At 50.2% G+C, this 21,265-nt stretch overlaps 1 protein-coding gene across 1 annotated transcript in view; it reads right to left on the bottom strand.

Moving 5' to 3' along the window:
* LOC129867656 (mitochondrial import receptor subunit TOM70-like) overlaps positions 1 to 21,265 on the bottom strand; it is a 63,386-nt gene that overhangs the window by 4,246 nt on the left and 37,875 nt on the right. Inside the window, exon 11 of the mRNA XM_055941233.1 lies at positions 829 to 951. Coding sequence (XP_055797208.1) covers positions 829 to 951 — 123 coding nt within the window. The remainder of the gene's footprint in view (positions 1 to 828; positions 952 to 21,265) is intronic.

Raw genomic sequence — 21,265 nt, forward strand, 5'->3', positions numbered from 1 at the left:
AAGATGTTCTGGATGGCCCTGACCCTAACTGATCCAAGATGTTCTGGATGGCCCTGACCCTAACTGATCCAAGATGTTCTGGATGGCCCTGACCCAAGATGTTCTGGATGGCCCTGATCCTAACTGATCCAAGATGTTCTGGTTGGCCCTGATCCTAACTGATCCAAGATATTCTGGATGGCCCTGATCCTAACTGATCCAAGATATTCTGGATGGCCCTGATCCTAACTGATCCAAGATATTCTGGATGGCCCTGATCCTAACTGATCCAAGATATTCTGGATGGCCCTGATCCTAACTGATCCAAGATATTCTGGATGGCCCTGATCCTAACTGATCCAAGATATTCTGGATGGCCCTGATCCAAGATGTTCTGGATAGCCGTGACCCTAACTGATCCAAGATGTTCTGGATGGCCCTGATCCAAGATGTTCTGGATGGCCGTGACCCTAACTGAGTCAATATATTCTGGATGCCCCTGACCCTGTATGCCCCTGTCCCATAATTCATCTCTGTATTATGTATGGTACTTATTATATACATACTATACATGCAACTGGGCTGCAGGAAAGCCAAGAGACTTTTAAAAACTGAAATAAATGGCGTTTTCCCCCCATGCTGAATAAATACAAAGAAATTACAAAGCAAAGGGAACCGTAAATTCCCGTGAAGCCTTATGCATTTTAAATGTATATACCCCTGTGTATAAAGTTAGTATTTGTTGTTAATGTTACAACATTTATAAATGTACCAAGATGTTATTTAATGCCTTCTTAACCAAACTCTAAAGTTATTACTGGGAAATATTTGAAAAAGTATGGAACTAACCTTTGAACTTCAATAGTGCCCATGGTTTCATAGGCAAAGTCACATTTGTTGTCGATCTCAATGGCCTTGCTGATGAGGTCCAGGCCCAGGTCCAAGTCCTGCTTCCACTGGAGCTGCAACAACCTTGACACACACACAGGAATTAGCAATTTACTGGACTATCACTAAAACATTACTCCTGATCTACAGGCCACTTCCCCTCACAACCTCATCACACCAGGGGCCTCATTTATAACTATTGCATAAATCTAACACTACCTATCTGTGTACGCAGGGTCTACAGTTTCCGGGAGGATCAACACATCCTCATGGCAAGTTCAGGTTTTTATAAAAGCCAACTTTTGCCTGAAAACGGGCACACGCATGTTTTCAGGCAAAAGTATCTCGTGGACGTATTTTGTGGCGAAGTCTGACTAACTCACCCCTTGTGGACGTATGTTGTAGCGTTGTCTGGCTAACTCACCCCTTGTGGACGTATGTTGTCTGACTAACTCACCCCTAGTGGACGTATGTTGTAGCGTTGTCTGACTAACTCACCCCTAGTGGACGTATGTTGTCCGACTAACTCACCCCTTGTGGACGTATGTTGTAGCGTTGTCTGACTAACTCACCCCTTGTGGACGTATGTTGTCTGACTAACTCACCCCTAGTGGACGTATGTTGTAGCGTTGTCTGACTAACTCACCCCTTGTGGACGTATGTTGTCTGACTAACTCACCCCTCGTGGACGTATGTTGTAGCGTTGTCCGACTAACTCACCCCTCGTGGACGTATGTTGTAGCGTTGTCTGACTACCTCACCCCTTGTGGACGTATGTTGTAGCGTTGTCCGACTAACTCACCCCTTGTGGACGTATGTTGTAGCGTTGTCGAACTAACTCACCCCTTGTGGACGTATGTTGTAGCGTTGTCTGACTACCTCACCCCTTGTGGACGTATGTTGTAGCGTTGTCCGACTAACTCACCCCTTGTGGACGTATGTTGTAGCGTTGTCCGACTAACTCACCCCTAGTGGACGTATGTTGTAGCGTTGTCCGGCTAACTCACCCCTTGTGGACGTATGTTGTAGCGTTGTCCGACTAACTCACCCCTTGTGGACGTATGTTGTCTGACTAACTCACCCCTTGTGGACGTATGTTGTAGCGTTGTCCGACTAACTCACCCCTTGTGGACGTATGTTGTAGCGTTGTCCGGCTAACTCACCCCTTGTGGACGTATGTTGTCTGACTAACTCACCCCTGGTGGACGTATGTTGTAGCGTTGTCTGACTAACTCACCCCTAGTGGACGTATGTTGTAGCGTTGTCTGACTAACTCACCCCTTGTGGACGTATGTTGTAGCGTTGTCTGACTAACTCACCCCTTGTGGACGTATGTTGTAGCGTTGTCCGACTAACTCAACCCTTGTGGACGTATGTTGTAGCGTTGTCCGACTAACTCACCCCTTGTGGACGTATGTTGTAGCGTTGTCCGACTAACTCAACCCTTGTGGACGTATGTTGTAGCGTTGTCCGACTAACTCAACCCTTGTGGACGTATGTTGTAGCGTTGTCCGACTAACTCACCCCTAGTGGACGTATGTTGTAGCGTTGTCTGACTAACTCACCCCTCGTGGACGTATGTTGTAGCGTTGTCCGACTAACTCACCCCTTGTGGACGTATGTTGTAGCGTTGTCTGACTAACTCACCCCTTGTGGACGTATGTTTTAGCGTTGTCCGGCTAACTCACCCCTCGTGGACGTATGTTGTAGCGTTGTCTGACTAACTCACCCCTTGTGGACGTATGTTGTAGCGTTGTCCGACTAACTCACCCCTTGTGGACGTATGTTGTAGCGTTGTCCGACTAACTCACCCCTTGTGGACGTATGTTGTCCGACTAACTCACCCCTCGTGGACGTATGTTGTAGCGTTGTCCGACTAACTCACCCCTTGTGGACGTATGTTGTCCGACTAACTCACCCCTCGTGGACGTATGTTGTAGCGTTGTCTGACTAACTCACCCCTTGTGGACGTATGTTGTCTGACTAACTCACCCCTTGTGGACGTATGTTGTAGCGTTGTCCGACTAACTCACCCCTTGTGGACGTATGTTGTAGCGTTGTCCGGCTAACTCACCCCTTGTGGACGTATGTTGTCTGACTAACTCACCCCTGGTGGACGTATGTTGTAGCGTTGTCTGACTAACTCACCCCTAGTGGACGTATGTTGTAGCGTTGTCTGAATAACTCACCCCTTGTGGACGTATGTTGTAGCGTTGTCTGACTAACTCACCCCTTGTGGACGTATGTTGTAGCGTTGTCCGACTAACTCACCCCTTGTGGACGTATGTTGTAGCGTTGCCCGACTAACTCACCCCTAGTGGACGTATGTTGTAGCGTTGTCTGACTAACTCACCCCTCGTGGACGTATGTTGTAGCGTTGTCTGACTAACTCACCCCTCGTGGACGTATGTTGTAGCGTTGTCAGACTAACTCACCCCTTGTGGACGTATGTTGTAGCGTTGTCCGACTAACTCACCCCTTGTGGACGTATGTTGTAGCGTTGTCTGACTAACTCACCCCTTGTGGACGTATGTTGTAGCGTTGTCTGACTAACTCACCCCTTGTGGACGTATGTTGTCCGACTAACTCACCCCTCGTGGACGTATGTTGTAGCGTTGTCTGACTAACTCACCCCTCGTGGACGTATGTTGTAGCGTTGTCCGACTAACTCACCCCTTGTGGACGTATGTTGTAGCGTTGTCCGACTAACTCACCCCTTGTGGACGTATGTTGTAGCGTTGTCCGACTAACTCACCCCTTGTGGACGTATGTTGTAGCGTTGTCTGACTAACTCACCCCTTGTGGACGTATGTTGTAGCGTTGTCCGACTACCTCACCCCTTGTGGACGTATATTGTAGCGTTGTCTGACTACCTCACCCCTTGTGGACGTATGTTGTCCGACTAACTCACCCCTTGTGGACGTATGTTGTAGCGTTGTCTGGCTAACTCACCCCTTGTGGACGTATGTTGTCTGACTAACTCACCCCTTGTGGACGTATGTTGTAGCGTTGTCTGACTAACTCACCCCTAGTGGACGTATGTTGTAGCGTTGTCCGACTAACTCACCCCTTGTGGACGTATGTTGTAGCGTTGTCCGACTAACTCACCCCTTGTGGACGTACGTTGTAGCGTTGTCCGACTAACTCACCCCTTGTGGACGTATGTTGTAGCGTTGTCCGACTACCTCACCCCTTGTGGACGTATGTTGTAGCGTTGTCTGACTACCTCACCCCTTGTGGACGTATGTTGTCCGACTAACTCACCCCTTGTGGACGTATGTTGTAGCGTTGTCTGGCTAACTCACCCCTTGTGGACGTATGTTGTCTGACTAACTCACCCCTAGTGGACGTATGTTGTAGCGTTGTCCGACTAACTCACCCCTTGTGGACGTATGTTGTAGCGTTGTCCGACTAACTCACCCCTTGTGGACGTATGTTGTAGCGTTGTCTGACTAACTCACCCCTAGTGGACGTATGTTGTAGCGTTGTCCGACTAACTCACCCCTCGTGGACGTATGTTGTAGCGTTGTCCGGCTAACTCACCCCTTGTGGACGTATGTTGTCAGACTAACTCACCCCTTGTGGACGTATGTTGTCAGACTAACTCACCCCTTGTGGACGTATGTTGTAGCGTTGTCAGACTAACTCACCCCTTGTGGACGTATGTTGTAGCGTTGTCCGGCTAAAACACCCCTTGTGGACGTATGTTGTCTGACTAACTCACCCCTTGTGGACGTATGTTGTAGCGTTGTCCGACTAACTCACCCCTTGTGGACGTATGTTGTAGCGTTGTCCGACTAACTCACCCCTTGTGGACGTATGTTGTAGCGTTGTCTGACTAACTCACCCCTTGTGGACGTATGTTGTAGCGTTGTCCGACTAACTCACCCCTTGTGGACGTATGTTGTAGCGTTGTCCGGCTAACTCACCCCTTGTGGACGTATGTTGTAGCGTTGTCTGACTAACTCACCCCTTGTGGACGTATGTTGTAGCGTTGTCTGACTAACTCACCCCTCGTGGACGTATGTTGTCTGACTAACTCACCCCTTGTGGACGTATGTTGTAGCGTTGTCTGACTAACTCACCCCTTGTGGACGTATGTTGTAGCGTTGTCTGGCTAACTCACCCCTTGTGGACGTATGTTGTAGCGTTGTCCGACTACCTCACCCCTTGTGGACGTATGTTGTAGCGTTGTCTGACTAACTCACCCCTTGTGGACGTATGTTGTAGCGTTGTCTGACTACCTCACCCCTTGTGGACGTATGTTGTCCGACTAACTCACCCCTTGTGGACGTATGTTGTAGCGTTGTCTGGCTAACTCACCCCTTGTGGACGTATGTTGTCTGACTAACTCACCCCTTGTGGACGTATGTTGTAGCGTTGTCTGACTAACTCACCCCTAGTGGACGTATGTTGTAGCGTTGTCCGACTAACTCACCCCTTGTGGACGTATGTTGTAGCGTTGTCCGACTAACTCACCCCTTGTGGACGTATGTTGTAGCGTTGTCCGACTAACTCACCCCTCGTGGACGTATGTTGTAGCGTTGTCTGACTAACTCACCCCTCGTGGACGTATGTTGTAGCGTTGTCCGACTAACTCACCCCTTGTGGACGTATGTTGTAGCGTTGTCTGACTAACTCACCCCTTGTGGACGTATGTTGTAGCGTTGTCCGACTACCTCACCCCTTGTGGACGTATGTTGTAGCGTTGTCTGACTAACTCACCCCTTGTGGACGTATGTTGTCTGACTAACTCACCCCTTGTGGACGTATGTTGTAGCGTTGTCCGACTAACTCACCCCTTGTGGACGTATGTTGTCTGACTAACTCACCCCTTGTGGACGTATGTTGTAGCGTTGTCCGACTAACTCACCCCTTGTGGACGTATGTTGTAGCGTTGTCCGGCTAACTCACCCCTTGTGGACGTATGTTGTCTGACTAACTCATAACTCACCCCTAGTGGACGTATGTTGTAGCGTTGTCTGACTAACTCACCCCTTGTGGACGTATGTTGTCTGACTAACTCACCCCTGGTGGACGTATGTTGTAGCGTTGTCTGACTAACTCACCCCTCGTGGACGTATGTTGTAGCGTTGTCTGACTAACTCACCCCTCGTGGACGTATGTTGTAGCGTTGTCCGACTAACTCACCCCTTGTGGACGTATGTTGTAGCGTTGTCCGACTAACTCACCCCTTGTGGACGTATGTTGTAGCGTTGTCCGACTAACTCACCCCTTGTGGACGTATGTTGTAGCGTTGTCCGACTAACTCACCCCTTGTGGACGTATGTTGTCCGACTAACTCACCCCTCGTGGACGTATGTTGTAGCGTTGTCCGACTAACTCACCCCTTGTGGACGTATGTTGTCCGACTAACTCACCCCTCGTGGACGTATGTTGTAGCGTTGTCTGACTAACTCACCCCTTGTGGACGTATGTTGTAGCGTTGTCCGACTAACTCACCCCTTGTGGACGTATGTTGTAGCGTTGTCCGACTACCTCACCCCTTGTGGACGTATGTTGTAGCGTTGTCCGACTAACTCACCCCTTGTGGACGTATGTTGTAGCGTTGTCCGGCTAACTCACCCCTTGTGGACGTATGTTGTCTGACTAACTCACCCCTTGTGGACGTATGTTGTAGCGTTGTCCGACTAACTCACCCCTTGTGGACGTATGTTGTAGCGTTGTCTGACTAACTCACCCCTTGTGGACGTATGTTGTAGCGTTGTCCGGCTAACTCACCCCTTGTGGACGTATGTTGTCTGACTAACTCACCCCTGGTGGACGTATGTTGTAGCGTTGTCAGACTAACTCACCCCTTGTGGACGTATGTTGTAGCGTTGTCTGACTAACTCACCCCTTGTGGACGTATGTTGTCCGACTAACTCACCCCTCGTGGACGTATGTTGTAGCGTTGTCTGACTAACTCACCCCTCGTGGACGTATGTTGTAGCGTTGTCCGACTAACTCACCCCTTGTGGACGTATGTTGTAGCGTTGTCCGGCTAACTCACCCCTTGTGGACGTATGTTGTAGCGTTGTCTGACTAACTCACCCCTTGTGGACGTATGTTGTAGCGTTGTCTGACTACCTCACCCCTTGTGGACGTATGTTGTAGCGTTGTCTGACTAACTCACCCCTAGTGGACGTATGTTGTAGCGTTGTCCGACTAACTCACCCCTTGTGGACGTATGTTGTAGCGTTGTCTGACTAACTCACCCCTTGTGGACGTATGTTGTAGCGTTGTCTGGCTAACTCACCCCTTGTGGACGTATGTTGTAGCGTTGTCCGACTACCTCACCCCTTGTGGACGTATGTTGTAGCGTTGTCCGACTACCTCACCCCTTGTGGACGTATGTTGTAGCGTTGTCTGACTACCTCACCCCTTGTGGACGTATGTTGTAGCGTTGTCTGACTAACTCACCCCTAGTGGACGTATGTTGTAGCGTTGTCCGACTACCTCACCCCTTGTGGACGTATGTTGTAGCGTTGTCTGGCTAACTCACCCCTTGTGGACGTATGTTGTCTGACTAACTCACCCCTTGTGGACGTATGTTGTAGCGTTGTCTGACTAACTCACCCCTAGTGGACGTATGTTGTAGCGTTGTCCGACTAACTCACCCCTCGTGGACGTATGTTGTAGCGTTGTCCGACTAACTCACCCCTTGTGGACGTACGTTGTAGCGTTGTCCGACTAACTCACCCCTTGTGGACGTATGTTGTAGCGTTGTCCGACTACCTCACCCCTTGTGGACGTATGTTGTAGCGTTGTCTGACTACCTCACCCCTTGTGGACGTATGTTGTCCGACTAACTCACCCCTTGTGGACGTATGTTGTAGCGTTGTCTGGCTAACTCACCCCTTGTGGACGTATGTTGTCTGACTAACTCACCCCTAGTGGACGTATGTTGTAGCGTTGTCCGACTAACTCACCCCTTGTGGACGTATGTTGTAGCGTTGTCCAACTAACTCACCCCTTGTGGACGTATGTTGTAGCGTTGTCAGACTAACTCACCCCTTGTGGACGTATGTTGTAGCGTTGTCCGGCTAACTCACCCCTTGTGGACGTATGTTGTCTGACTAACTCACCCCTTGTGGACGTATGTTGTAGCGTTGTCTGACTAACTCACCCCTTGTGGACGTATGTTGTAGCGTTGTCCGACTAACTCACCCCTTGTGGACGTATGTTGTAGCGTTGTCTGACTAACTCACCCCTTGTGGACGTATGTTGTAGCGTTGTCTGACTAACTCACCCCTAGTGGACGTATGTTGTAGCGTTGTCTGACTAACTCACCCCTTGTGGACGTATGTTGTAGCGTTGTCCGACTAACTCACCCCTTGTGGACGTATGTTGTAGCGTTGTCCGGCTAACTCACCCCTTGTGGACGTATGTTGTAGCGTTGTCTGACTAACTCACCCCTTGTGGACGTATGTTGTAGCGTTGTCTGACTAACTCACCCCTCGTGGACGTATGTTGTAGCGTTGTCTGACTAACTCACCCCTTGTGGACGTATGTTGTAGCGTTGTCTGACTAACTCACCCCTTGTGGACGTATGTTGTAGCGTTGTCTGACTAACTCACCCCTTGTGGACGTATGTTGTAGCGTTGTCTGACTAACTCACCCCTCGTGGACGTATGTTGTCTGACTAACTCACCCCTTGTGGACGTATGTTGTAGCGTTGTCTGACTAACTCACCCCTTGTGGACGTATGTTGTAGCGTTGTCTGGCTAACTCACCCCTTGTGGACGTATGTTGTAGCGTTGTCCGACTACCTCACCCCTTGTGGACGTATGTTGTAGCGTTGTCTGACTACCTCACCCCTTGTGGACGTATGTTGTCCGACTAACTCACCCCTTGTGGACGTATGTTGTAGCGTTGTCTGGCTAACTCACCCCTTGTGGACGTATGTTGTAGCGTTGTCCGACTACCTCACCCCTTGTGGACGTATGTTGTAGCGTTGTCTGACTACCTCACCCCTTGTGGACGTATGTTGTCCGACTAACTCACCCCTTGTGGACGTATGTTGTAGCGTTGTCTGGCTAACTCACCCCTTGTGGACGTATGTTGTCTGACTAACTCACCCCTTGTGGACGTATGTTGTAGCGTTGTCTGACTAACTCACCCCTAGTGGACGTATGTTGTAGCGTTGTCCGACTAACTCACCCCTTGTGGACGTATGTTGTAGCGTTGTCCGACTAACTCACCCCTTGTGGACGTATGTTGTAGCGTTGTCCGACTAACTCACCCCTCGTGGACGTATGTTGTAGCGTTGTCTGACTAACTCACCCCTCGTGGACGTATGTTGTAGCGTTGTCCGACTAACTCACCCCTTGTGGACGTATGTTGTAGCGTTGTCTGACTAACTCACCCCTTGTGGACGTATGTTGTAGCGTTGTCCGACTAACTCACCCCTTGTGGACGTATGTTGTCTGACTAACTCACCCCTTGTGGACGTATGTTGTAGCGTTGTCCGACTAACTCACCCCTTGTGGACGTATGTTGTCTGACTAACTCACCCCTTGTGGACGTATGTTGTAGCGTTGTCCGACTAACTCACCCCTTGTGGACGTATGTTGTAGCGTTGTCCGGCTAACTCACCCCTTGTGGACGTATGTTGTCTGACTAACTCACCCCTGGTGGACGTATGTTGTAGCGTTGTCTGACTAACTCACCCCTTGTGGACGTATGTTGTAGCGTTGTCCGCCTAACTCACCCCTTGTGGACGTATGTTGTAGCGTTGCCCGACTAACTCACCCCTAGTGGACGTATGTTGTAGCGTTGTCTGACTAACTCACCCCTCGTGGACGTATGTTGTAGCGTTGTCTGACTAACTCACCCCTCGTGGACGTATGTTGTAGCGTTGTCAGACTAACTCACCCCTTGTGGACGTATGTTGTAGCGTTGTCCGACTAACTCACCCCTTGTGGACGTATGTTGTAGCGTTGTCCGACTAACTCACCCCTTGTGGACGTATGTTGTAGCGTTGTCCGACTAACTCACCCCTTGTGGACGTATGTTGTCCGACTAACTCACCCCTCGTGGACGTATGTTGTAGCGTTGTCCGACTAACTCACCCCTTGTGGACGTATGTTGTCCGACTAACTCACCCCTCGTGGACGTATGTTGTAGCGTTGTCTGACTAACTCACCCCTCGTGGACGTATGTTGTAGCGTTGTCCGACTAACTCACCCCTTGTGGACGTATGTTGTAGCGTTGTCCGACTAACTCACCCCTTGTGGACGTATGTTGTCCGACTAACTCACCCCTCGTGGACGTATGTTGTAGCGTTGTCCGACTAACTCACCCCTTGTGGACGTATGTTGTAGCGTTGTCCGACTAACTCACCCCTTGTGGACGTATGTTGTCCGACTAACTCACCCCTCGTGGACGTATGTTGTAGCGTTGTCCGACTAACTCACCCCTTGTGGACGTATGTTGTCCGACTAACTCACCCCTCGTGGACGTATGTTGTAGCGTTGTCCGACTAACTCACCCCTTGTGGACGTATGTTGTCTGACTAACTCACCCCTTGTGGACGTATGTTGTAGCGTTGTCCGACTAACTCACCCCTTGTGGACGTATGTTGTAGCGTTGTCCGGCTAACTCACCCCTTGTGGACGTATGTTGTCTGACTAACTCACCCCTGGTGGACGTATGTTGTAGCGTTGTCTGACTAACTCACCCCTCGTGGACGTATGTTGTAGCGTTGTCTGAATAACTCACCCCTTGTGGACGTATGTTGTAGCGTTGTCTGACTAACTCACCCCTCGTGGACGTATGTTGTAGCGTTGTCTGACTAACTCACCCCTGGTGGACGTATGTTGTAGCGTTGTCCGACTAACTCACCCCTCGTGGACGTATGTTGTAGCGTTGTCTGACTAACTCACCCCTCGTGGACGTATGTTGTAGCGTTGTCCGACTAACTCACCCCTTGTGGACGTATGTTGTAGCGTTGTCCGGCTAACTCACCCCTTGTGGACGTATGTTGTAGCGTTGTCCGGCTAACTCACCCCTTGTGGACGTATGTTGTAGCGTTGTCCGACTAACTCACCCCTCGTGGACGTATGTTGTAGCGTTGTCCGACTAACTCACCCCTTGTGGACGTATGTTGTAGCGTTGTCCGACTAACTCACCCCTCGTGGACGTATGTTGTAGCGTTGTCTGACTAACTCACCCCTCGTGGACGTATGTTGTAGCGTTGTCCGACTAACTCACCCCTTGTGGACGTATGTTGTAGCGTTGTCCGGCTAACTCACCCCTTGTGGACGTATGTTGTAGCGTTGTCCGACTAACTCACCCCTTGTGGACGTATGTTGTAGCGTTGTCCGACTAACTCACCCCTAGTGGACGTATGTTGTAGCGTTGTCTGACTAACTCACCCCTTGTGGACGTATGTTGTAGCGTTGTCCGACTACCTCACCCCTTGTGGACGTATGTTGTAGCGTTGTCTGACTACCTCACCCCTTGTGGACGTATGTTGTCCGACTAACTCACCCCTTGTGGACGTATGTTGTAGCGTTGTCTGGCTAACTCACCCCTTGTGGACGTATGTTGTCTGACTAACTCACCCCTAGTGGACGTATGTTGTAGCGTTGTCCGACTAACTCACCCCTTGTGGACGTATGTTGTAGCGTTGTCCAACTAACTCACCCCTTGTGGACGTATGTTGTAGCGTTGTCAGACTAACTCACCCCTTGTGGACGTATGTTGTAGCGTTGTCCAACTAACTCACCCCTTGTGGACGTATGTTGTAGCGTTGTCAGACTAACTCACCCCTTGTGGACGTATGTTGTAGCGTTGTCTGACTAACTCACCCCTTGTGGACGTATGTTGTAGCGTTGTCTGACTAACTCACCCCTTGTGGACGTATGTTGTAGCGTTGTCCGACTAACTCACCCCTTGTGGACGTATGTTGTAGCGTTGTCCGACTAACTCACCCCTTGTGGACGTATGTTGTAGCGTTGTCTGACTAACTCACCCCTTGTGGACGTATGTTGTAGCGTTGTCTGACTAACTCACCCCTTGTGGACGTATGTTGTAGCGTTGTCCGACTAACTCACCCCTTGTGGACGTATGTTGTAGCGTTGTCCGGCTAACTCACCCCTTGTGGACGTATGTTGTAGCGTTGTCTGACTAACTCACCCCTTGTGGACGTATGTTGTAGCGTTGTCTGACTAACTCACCCCTTGTGGACGTATGTTGTAGCGTTGTCTGACTAACTCACCCCTCGTGGACGTATGTTGTCTGACTAACTCACCCCTTGTGGACGTATGTTGTAGCGTTGTCTGACTAACTCACCCCTTGTGGACGTATGTTGTAGCGTTGTCTGGCTAACTCACCCCTTGTGGACGTATGTTGTAGCGTTGTCCGACTACCTCACCCCTTGTGGACGTATGTTGTAGCGTTGTCTGACTACCTCACCCCTTGTGGACGTATGTTGTCCGACTAACTCACCCCTTGTGGACGTATGTTGTAGCGTTGTCTGGCTAACTCACCCCTTGTGGACGTATGTTGTCTGACTAACTCACCCCTAGTGGACGTATGTTGTAGCGTTGTCCGACTAACTCACCCCTTGTGGACGTATGTTGTAGCGTTGTCCGACTAACTCACCCCTTGTGGACGTATGTTGTAGCGTTGTCCGACTAACTCACCCCTCGTGGATGTATGTTGTAGCGTTGTCTGACTAACTCACCCCTTGTGGACGTATGTTGTAGCGTTGTCTGACTAACTCACCCCTTGTGGACGTATGTTGTAGCGTTGTCTGGCTAACTCACCCCTTGTGGACGTATGTTGTTCGACTAACTCACCCCTTGTGGACGTATGTTGTTCGACTAACACACCCCTCGTGGACGTATGTTGTAGCGTTGTCAGACTAACTCACCCCTTGTGGACGTATGTTGTAGCGTTGTCTGACTAACTCACCCCTTGTGGACGTATGTTGTAGCGTTGTCCGACTAACTCACCCCTTGTGGACGTATGATGTAGCGTTGTCTGACTAACTCACCCCTTGTGGACGTATGTTGTAGCGTTGTCTGACTAACTCACCCCTTGTGGACGTATGTTGTAGCGTTGTCTGGCTAACTCACCCCTTGTGGACGTATGTTGTAGCGTTGTCCGACTAACTCACCCCTTGTGGACGTATGTTGTAGCGTTGTCCGACTAACTCACCCCTTGTGGACGTATGTTGTAGCGTTGTCTGACTAACTCACCCCTTGTGGACGTATGTTGTAGCGTTGTCTGGCTAACTCACCCCTTGTGGACGTATGTTGTCTGACTAACTCACCCCTTGTGGACGTATGTTGTAGCGTTGTCCGACTAACTCACCCCTTGTGGACGTATGTTGTAGCGTTGTCTGACTAACTCACCCCTCGTGGACGTATGTTGTCTGACTAACTTACCCCTTGTGGACGTATGTTGTAGCGTTGTCCGACTAACTCACCTCTCGTGGACGTATGTTGTAGCGTTGTCTGACTAACTCACCCCTCGTGGACGTATGTTGTAGCGTTGTCAGACTAACTCACCCCTTGTGGACGTATGTTGTAGCGTTATCTGACTAACTCACCCCTTGTGGACGTATGTTGTAGCGTTGTCAGACTAACTCACCCCTTGTGGACGTATGTTGTAGCGTTATCTGACTAACTCACCCCTTGTGGACGTATGTTGTAGCGTTGCCCGACTAACTCACCCCTTGTGGACGTATGTTGTAGCGTTGCCCGACTAACTCACCCCTTGTGGACGTATGTTGTAGCGTTGTCTGACTAACTCACCCCTCGTGGACGTATGTTGTAGCGTTGTCTGACTAACTCACCCCTTGTGGACGTATGTTGTCTGACTAACTCACCCCTAGTGGACGTATGTTGTAGCGTTGTCCGAACTAACTCACCCCTTGTGGACGTATGTTGTAGCGTTGTCCGACTAACTCACCCCTTGTGGACGTATGTTGTAGCGTTGTCTGACTAACTCACCCCTTGTGGACGTATGTTGTAGCGTTGTCCGACTAACTCACCCCTTGTGGACGTATGTTGTAGCGTTGTCCGACTAACTCACCCCTCGTGGACGTATGTTGTAGCGTTGTCCGACTAACTCAACCCTTGTGGACGTATGTTGTAGCGTTGCCCGACTAACTCACCCCTTGTGGACGTATGTTGTAGCGTTGTCCGGCTAACTCACCCCTTGTGGACGTATGTTGTAGCGTTGTCCGGCTAACTCACCCCTTGTGGACGTATGTTGTAGCGTTGTCCGACTAACTCACCCCTTGTGGACGTATGTTGTAGCGTTGTCCGACTAACTCACCCCTTGTGGACGTATGTTGTCCGACTAACTCACCCCTTGTGGACGTATGTTGTAGCGTTGTCAGACTAACTCACCCCTTGTGGACGTATGTTGTAGCGTTGTCTGACTAACTCACCCCTTGTGGACGTATGTTGTAGCGTTGTCTGACTAACTCACCCCTCGTGGACGTATGTTGTAGCGTTGTCCGACTAACTCACCCCTTGTGGACGTATGTTGTAGCGTTGTCAGACTAACTCACCCCTTGTGGATGTATGTTGTAGCGTTGTTCGACTAACTCACCCCTTGTGGACGTATGTTGTAGCGTTGTCTGACTAACTCACCCCTTGTGGACGTATGTTGTAGCGTTGTCTGACTAACTCACCCCTTGTGGACGTATGTTGTAGCATTGTCTGACTAACTCACCCCTTGTGGACGTATGTTGTCTGACTAACTCACCCCTTGTGGACGTATGTTGTAGCGTTGTCTGACTAACTCACCCCTTGTGGACGTATGTTGTAGCGTTGTCTGACTAACTCACCCCTTGTGGACGTATGTTGTAGCGTTGTCCGACTAACTCAACCCTTGTGGACGTATGTTGTAGCGTTGTCTGGCTAACTCACCCCTTGTGGACGTATGTTGTAGCGTTGTCCGGCTAACTCACCCCTTGTGGACGTATGTTGTAGCGTTGTCCGGCTAACTCACCCCTTGTGGACGTATGTTGTAGCGTTGTCCGACTAACTCACCCCTTGTGGACGTATGTTGTAGCGTTGTCCGACTAACTCACCCCTTGTGGACGTATGTTGTAGCGTTGTCCGACTAACTCACCCCTTGTGGACGTATGTTGTCCGACTAACTCACCCCTTGTGGACGTATGTTGTAGCGTTGTCAGACTAACTCACCCCTTGTGGACGTATGTTGTAGCGTTGTCTGACTAACTCACCCCTTGTGGACGTATGTTGTAGCGTTGTCCGACTAACTCACCCCTTGTGGATGTATGTTGTAGCGTTGTTCGACTAACTCACCCCTTGTGGACGTATGTTGTAGCGTTGTCTGACTAACTCACCCCTTGTGGACGTATGTTGTAGCGTTGTCTGGCTAACTCACCCCTTGTGGACGTATGTTGTAGCGTTGTCTGACTAACTCACCCCTTGTGGACGTATGTTGTAGCGTTGTCTGACTAACTCACCCCTTGTGGACGTATGTTGTAGCGTTGTCTGACTAACTCACCCCTTGTGGACGTATGTTGTAGCATTGTCTGACTAACTCACCCCTTGTGGACGTATGTTGTAGCGTTGTCTGACTAACTCACCCCTTGTGGACGTATGTTGTAGCGTTGTCCGACTAACTCACCCCTCGTGGATGTATGTTGTAGCGTTGTCTGACTAACTCACCCCTTGTGGACGTATGTTGTAGCGTTGTCTGACTAACTCACCCCTTGTGGACGTATGTTGTCTGACTAACTCACCCCTTGTGGACGTATGTTGTAGCGTTGTCTGACTAACTCACCCCTTGTGGACGTATGTTGTAGCGTTGTCTGACTAACTCACCCCTTGTGGACGTATGTTGTAGCGTTGTCCGACTAACTCAACCCTTGTGGACGTATGTTGTAGCGTTGTCTGGCTAACTCACCCCTTGTGGACGTATGTTGTAGCGTTGTCCGACTAACACCCCTTGTGGACGTATGTTGTAGCGTTGTCTGACTAACTCACCCCTTGTGGACGTATGTTGTAGCGTTGTCTGACTAACTCACCCCTTGTGGACGTATGTTGTCCGACTAACTCACCCCTTGTGGACGTATGTTGTAGCGTTGTCCGACTAACTCACCCCTTGTGGACGTATGTTGTCCGACTAACTCACCCCTCGTGGACGTATGTTGTAGCATTGTCTGACTAACTCACCCCTTGTGGACGTATGTTGTAGCGTTGTCTGACTAACTCACCCCTTGTGGACGTATGTTGTAGCGTTGTCCGACTAACTCAACCCTTGTGGACGTATGTTGTAGCGTTGTCCGACTAACTCAACCCCTTGTGGACGTATGTTGTAGCGTTGTCTGACTAACTCACCCCTCGTGGACGTATGTTGTAGCGTTGTCTGACTAACTCACCCCTTGTGGACGTATGTTGTAGCGTTGTCTGACTAACTCACCCCTTGTGGACGTATGTTGTAGCGTTGTCCGACTAACTCACCCCTTGTGGACGTATGTTGTAGCGTTGTCCGACTAACTCACCCCTTGTGGACGTATGTTGTAGCGTTGTCAGACTAACTCACCCCTTGTGGACGTATGTTGTAGCGTTGTCCGGCTAACTCACCCCTTGTGGACGTATGTTGTAGCGTTGTCTGACTAACTCACCCCTTGTGGACGTATGTTGTAGCGTTGTCCGACTAACTCACCCCTTGTGGACGTATGTTTTAGCGTTGTCTGGCTAACTCTCCCCTTGTGGACGTATGTTGTAGCGTTGTCTGACTAACTCACCCCTTGTGGACGTATGTTGTAGCGTTGTCTGACTAACTCACCCCTCGTGGACGTATGTTGTCTGACTAACTCACCCCTTGTGGACGTATGTTGTAGCGTTGTCTGACTAACTCACCCCCCGTGGACGTATGTTGTCTGACTAACTCACCCCATGTGGACGTATGTTGTAGCGTTGTCCGACTAACTCACCCCTTGTGGACGTATGTTGTAGCGTTGTCCGACTAACTCACCCCTGGTGGACGTATGTTGTAGCGTTGTCTGACTAACTCACCCCTTGTGGACGTATGTTGTAGCGTTGTCTGAATAACTCACCCCTTGTGGACGTATGTTGTAGCGTTGTCCGACTAACTCACCCCTCGTGGACGTATGTTGTAGCGTTGTCTGACTAACTCACCCCTCGTGGACGTATGTTGTAGCGTTGTCAGACTAACTCACCCCTTGTGGACGTATGTTGTAGCGTTGTCTGACTAACTCACCCCTCGTGGACGTATGTTGTAGCGTTGTCTGACTAACTCACCCCTAGTGGACGTATGTTGTAGCGTTGTCCGACTAACTCACCCCTTGTGGACGTATGTTGTAGCGTTGTCTGACTAACTCACCCCTAGTGGACGTATGTTGTAGCGTTGTCCGACTAACTCACCCCTAGTGGACGTATGTTGTAGCGTTGTCCGACTAACTCACCCATTGTGGACGTATGTTGTAGCGTTGTCTGACTAACTCACCCCTCGTGGACGTATGTTGTAGCGTTGTCAGACTAACTCACCCCTTGTGGACGTATGTTGTAGCGTTGTCCGACTAACTCACCCCTTGTGGACGTATGTTGTAGCGTTGTCTGACTAACTCACCCCTTGTGGACGTATGTTGTCCGACTAACTCACCCCTCGTGGACGTATGTTGTAGCGTTGTCTGGCTAACTCACCCCTAGTGGACGTATGTTGTAGCGTTGTCTGACTAACTCACCCCTCGTGGACGTATGTTGTAGCGTTGTCAGACTAACTCACCCCTTGTGGACGTATGTTGTAGCGTTGTCTGACTAACTCACCCCTAGTGGACGTATGTTGTAGCGTTGTCCGACTAACTCACCCCTTGTGGACGTATGTTGTAGCGTTGTCCGACTAACTCACCCCTTGTGGACGTATGTTGTAGCGTTGTCCGACTACCTCACCCCTTGTGGACGTATGTTGTAGCGTTGTCTGACTACCTCACCCCTTGTGGACGTATGTTGTCCGACTAACTCACCCCTTGTGGACGTATGTTGTAGCGTTGTCTGGCTAACTCACCCCTTGTGGACGTATGTTGTCTGACTAACTCACCCCTTGTGGACGTATGTTGTAGCGTTGTCCGACTAACTCACCCCTTGTGGACGTATGTTGTAGCGTTGTCCGACTAACTCACCCCTTGTGGACGTATGTTGTAGCGTTGTCTGACTAACTCACCCCTAGTGGACGTATGTTGTAGCGTTGTCCGACTAACTCACCCCTCGTGGACGTATGTTGTAGCGTTGTCCGGCTAACTCACCCCTTGTGGACGTATGTTGTAGCATTGTCTGACTAACTCACCCCTTGTGGACGTATGTTGTAGCGTTGTCAGACTAACTCACCCCTTGTGGACGTATGTTGTAGCGTTGTCCGGCTAACTCACCCCTTGTGGACGTATGTTGTCTGACTAACTCACCCCTTGTGGATGTATGTTGTAGCGTTGTCTGACTAACTCACCCCTTGTGGACGTATGTTGTAGCGTTGTCTGACTAACTCACCCCTTGTGGACGTATGTTGTAGCGTTGTCCGACTAACTCACCCCTTGTGGACGTATGTTGTAGCGTTGTCTGGCTAACTCACCCCTTGTGGACGTATGTTGTAGCGTTGTCTGACTAACTCACCCCTCGTGGACGTATGTTGTAGCGTTGTCAGACTAACTCACCCCTTGTGGACGTATGTTGTAGCGTTGTCCGACTAACTCACCCCTTGTGGACGTATGTTGTAGCGTTGTCTGACTAACTCACCCCTTGTGGACGTATGTTGTCCGACTAACTCACCCCTCGTGGACGTATGTTGTAGCGTTGTCTGACTAACTCACCCCTCGTGGACGTATGTTGTAGCGTTGTCCGACTAACTCACCCCTTGTGGACGTATGTTGTAGCGTTGTCCGGCTAACTCACCCCTTGTGGACGTATGTTGTAGCGTTGTCCGACTAACTCACCCCTTGTGGACGTATGTTGTAGCGTTGTCCGACTAACTCACCCCTTGTGGACGTATGTTGTAGCGTTGTCCGACTAACTCACCCCTTGTGGACGTATGTTGTAGCGTTGTCTGGCTAACTCACCCCTTGTGGACGTATGTTGTAGCGTTGTCCGACTACCTCACCCCTTGTGGACGTATGTTGTAGCGTTGTCTGACTACCTCACCCCTTGTGGACGTATGTTGTCCGACTAACTCACCCCTTGTGGACGTATGTTGTAGCGTTGTCTGGCTAACTCACCCCTTGTGGACGTATGTTGTCTGACTAACTCACCCCTTGTGGACGTATGTTGTAGCGTTGTCTGACTAACTCACCCCTAGTGGACGTATGTTGTAGCGTTGTCCGACTAACTCACCCCTTGTGGACGTATGTTGTCTGACTAACTCACCCCTTGTGGACGTATGTTGTAGCGTTGTCTGACTAACTCACCCCTAGTGGACGTATGTTGTAGCGTTGTCCGACTAACTCACCCCTTGTGGACGTATGTTGTAGCGTTGTCCGACTAACTCACCCCTTGTGGACGTATGTTGTAGCGTTGTCCGACTAACTCACCCCTTGTGGACGTATGTTGTAGCGTTGTCCGACTAACTCACCCCTTGTGGACGTATGTTGTAGCGTTGTCCGACTACCTCACCCCTTGTGGACGTATGTTGTAGCGTTGTCTGACTACCTCACCCCTTGTGGACGTATGTTGTCCGACTAACTCACCCCTTGTGGACGTATGTTGTAGCGTTGTCTGGCTAACTCACCCCTTGTGGACGTATGTTGTCTGACTAACTCACCCCTAGTGGACGTATGTTGTAGCGTTGTCCGACTAACTCACCCCTTGTGGACGTATGTTGTAGCGTTGTCCGACTAACTCACCCCTTGTGGACGTATGTTGTAGCGTTGTCTGACTAACTCACCCCTAGTGGACGTATGTTGTAGCGTTGTCCGACTAACTCACCCCTCGTGGACGTATGTTGTAGCGTTGTCTGACTAACTCACCCCTTGTGGACGTATGTTGTAGCGTTGTCTGGCTAACTCACCCCTTGTGGACGTATGTTGTAGCGTTGTCCGACTAACTCACCCCTCGTGGACGTATGTTGTAGCGTTGTCCGGCTAACTCACCCCTTGTGGACGTATGTTGTAGCATTGTCTGACTAACTCACCCCTTGTGGACGTATGTTGTAGCGTTGTCCGGCTAACTCACCCCTTGTGGACGTATGTTGTCTGACTAACTCACCCCTTGTGGATGTATGTTGTAGCGTTGTCTGACTAACTCACCCCTTGTGGACGTATGTTGTAGCGTTGTCTGACTAACTCACCCCTTGTGGACGTATGTTGTAGCGTTGTCTGACTAACTCACCCCTTGTGGACGTATGTTGTAGCGTTGTCCGACTAACTCACCCCTTGTGGACGTATGTTGTAGCGTTGTCTGGCTAACTCACCCCTTGTGGACGTATGTTGTAGCGTTGTCTGACTAACTCACCCCTTGTGGACGTATGTTGTAGCGTTGTCTGACTAACTCACCCCTTGTGGACGTATGTTGTAGCGTTGTCAGACTAACTCACCCCTTGTGGACGTATGTTGTAGCGTTGTCTGACTAACTCACCCCTTGTGGACGTATGTTGTAGCGTTGTCCGACTAACTCACCCCTTGTGGACGTATGTTGTAGCGTTGTCAGACTAACTCACCCCTTGTGGACGTATGTTGTCCGACTAACTCACCCCTTGTGGACGTATGTTGTAGCGTTGTCTGGCTAACTCACCCCTTGTGGACGTATGTTGTAGCGTTGTCCGACTAACTCACCCCTTGTGGACGTATGTTGTAGCGTTGTCTGACTAACTCACCCCTTGTGGACGTATGTTGTAGCGTTGTCCGACTAACTCACCCCTTGTGGACGTATGTTGTAGCGTTGTCCGACTAACTCACCCCTTGTGGACGTATGTTGTAGCGTTGTCCGACTAACTCACCCCTTGTGGACGTATGTTGTAGCGTTGTCTGACTAACTCACCCCTTGTGGACGTATGTTGTAGCGTTGTCTGACTAACTCACCCCTCGTGGACGTATGTTGTAGCGTTGTCTGGCTAACTCACCCCTTGTGGACGTATGTTGTAGCGTTGTCCGACTAACTCAACCCTTGTGGACGTATGTTGTAGCGTTGTCTGACTAACTCACCCCTTGTGGAGGTATGTTGTAGCGTTGTCTGACTAACTCACCCCTTGTGGACGTATGTTGTCTGACTAACTCACCCCTTGTGGACGTATGTTGTAGCGTTGTCTGACTAACTCACCCCTTGTGGACGTATGTTGTAGCGTTGTCTGACTAACTCACCCCTAGTGGACGTATGTTGTAGCGTTGTCCGGCTAACTCACCCCTTGTGGACGTATGTTGTAGCGTTGTCTGACTAACTCACCCCTTGTGGACGTATGT

Source organism: Salvelinus fontinalis, chromosome 12 (genome assembly GCF_029448725.1).
Source record: "Salvelinus fontinalis isolate EN_2023a chromosome 12, ASM2944872v1, whole genome shotgun sequence".
Classification (NCBI taxonomy): domain Eukaryota; kingdom Metazoa; phylum Chordata; class Actinopteri; order Salmoniformes; family Salmonidae; genus Salvelinus; species Salvelinus fontinalis.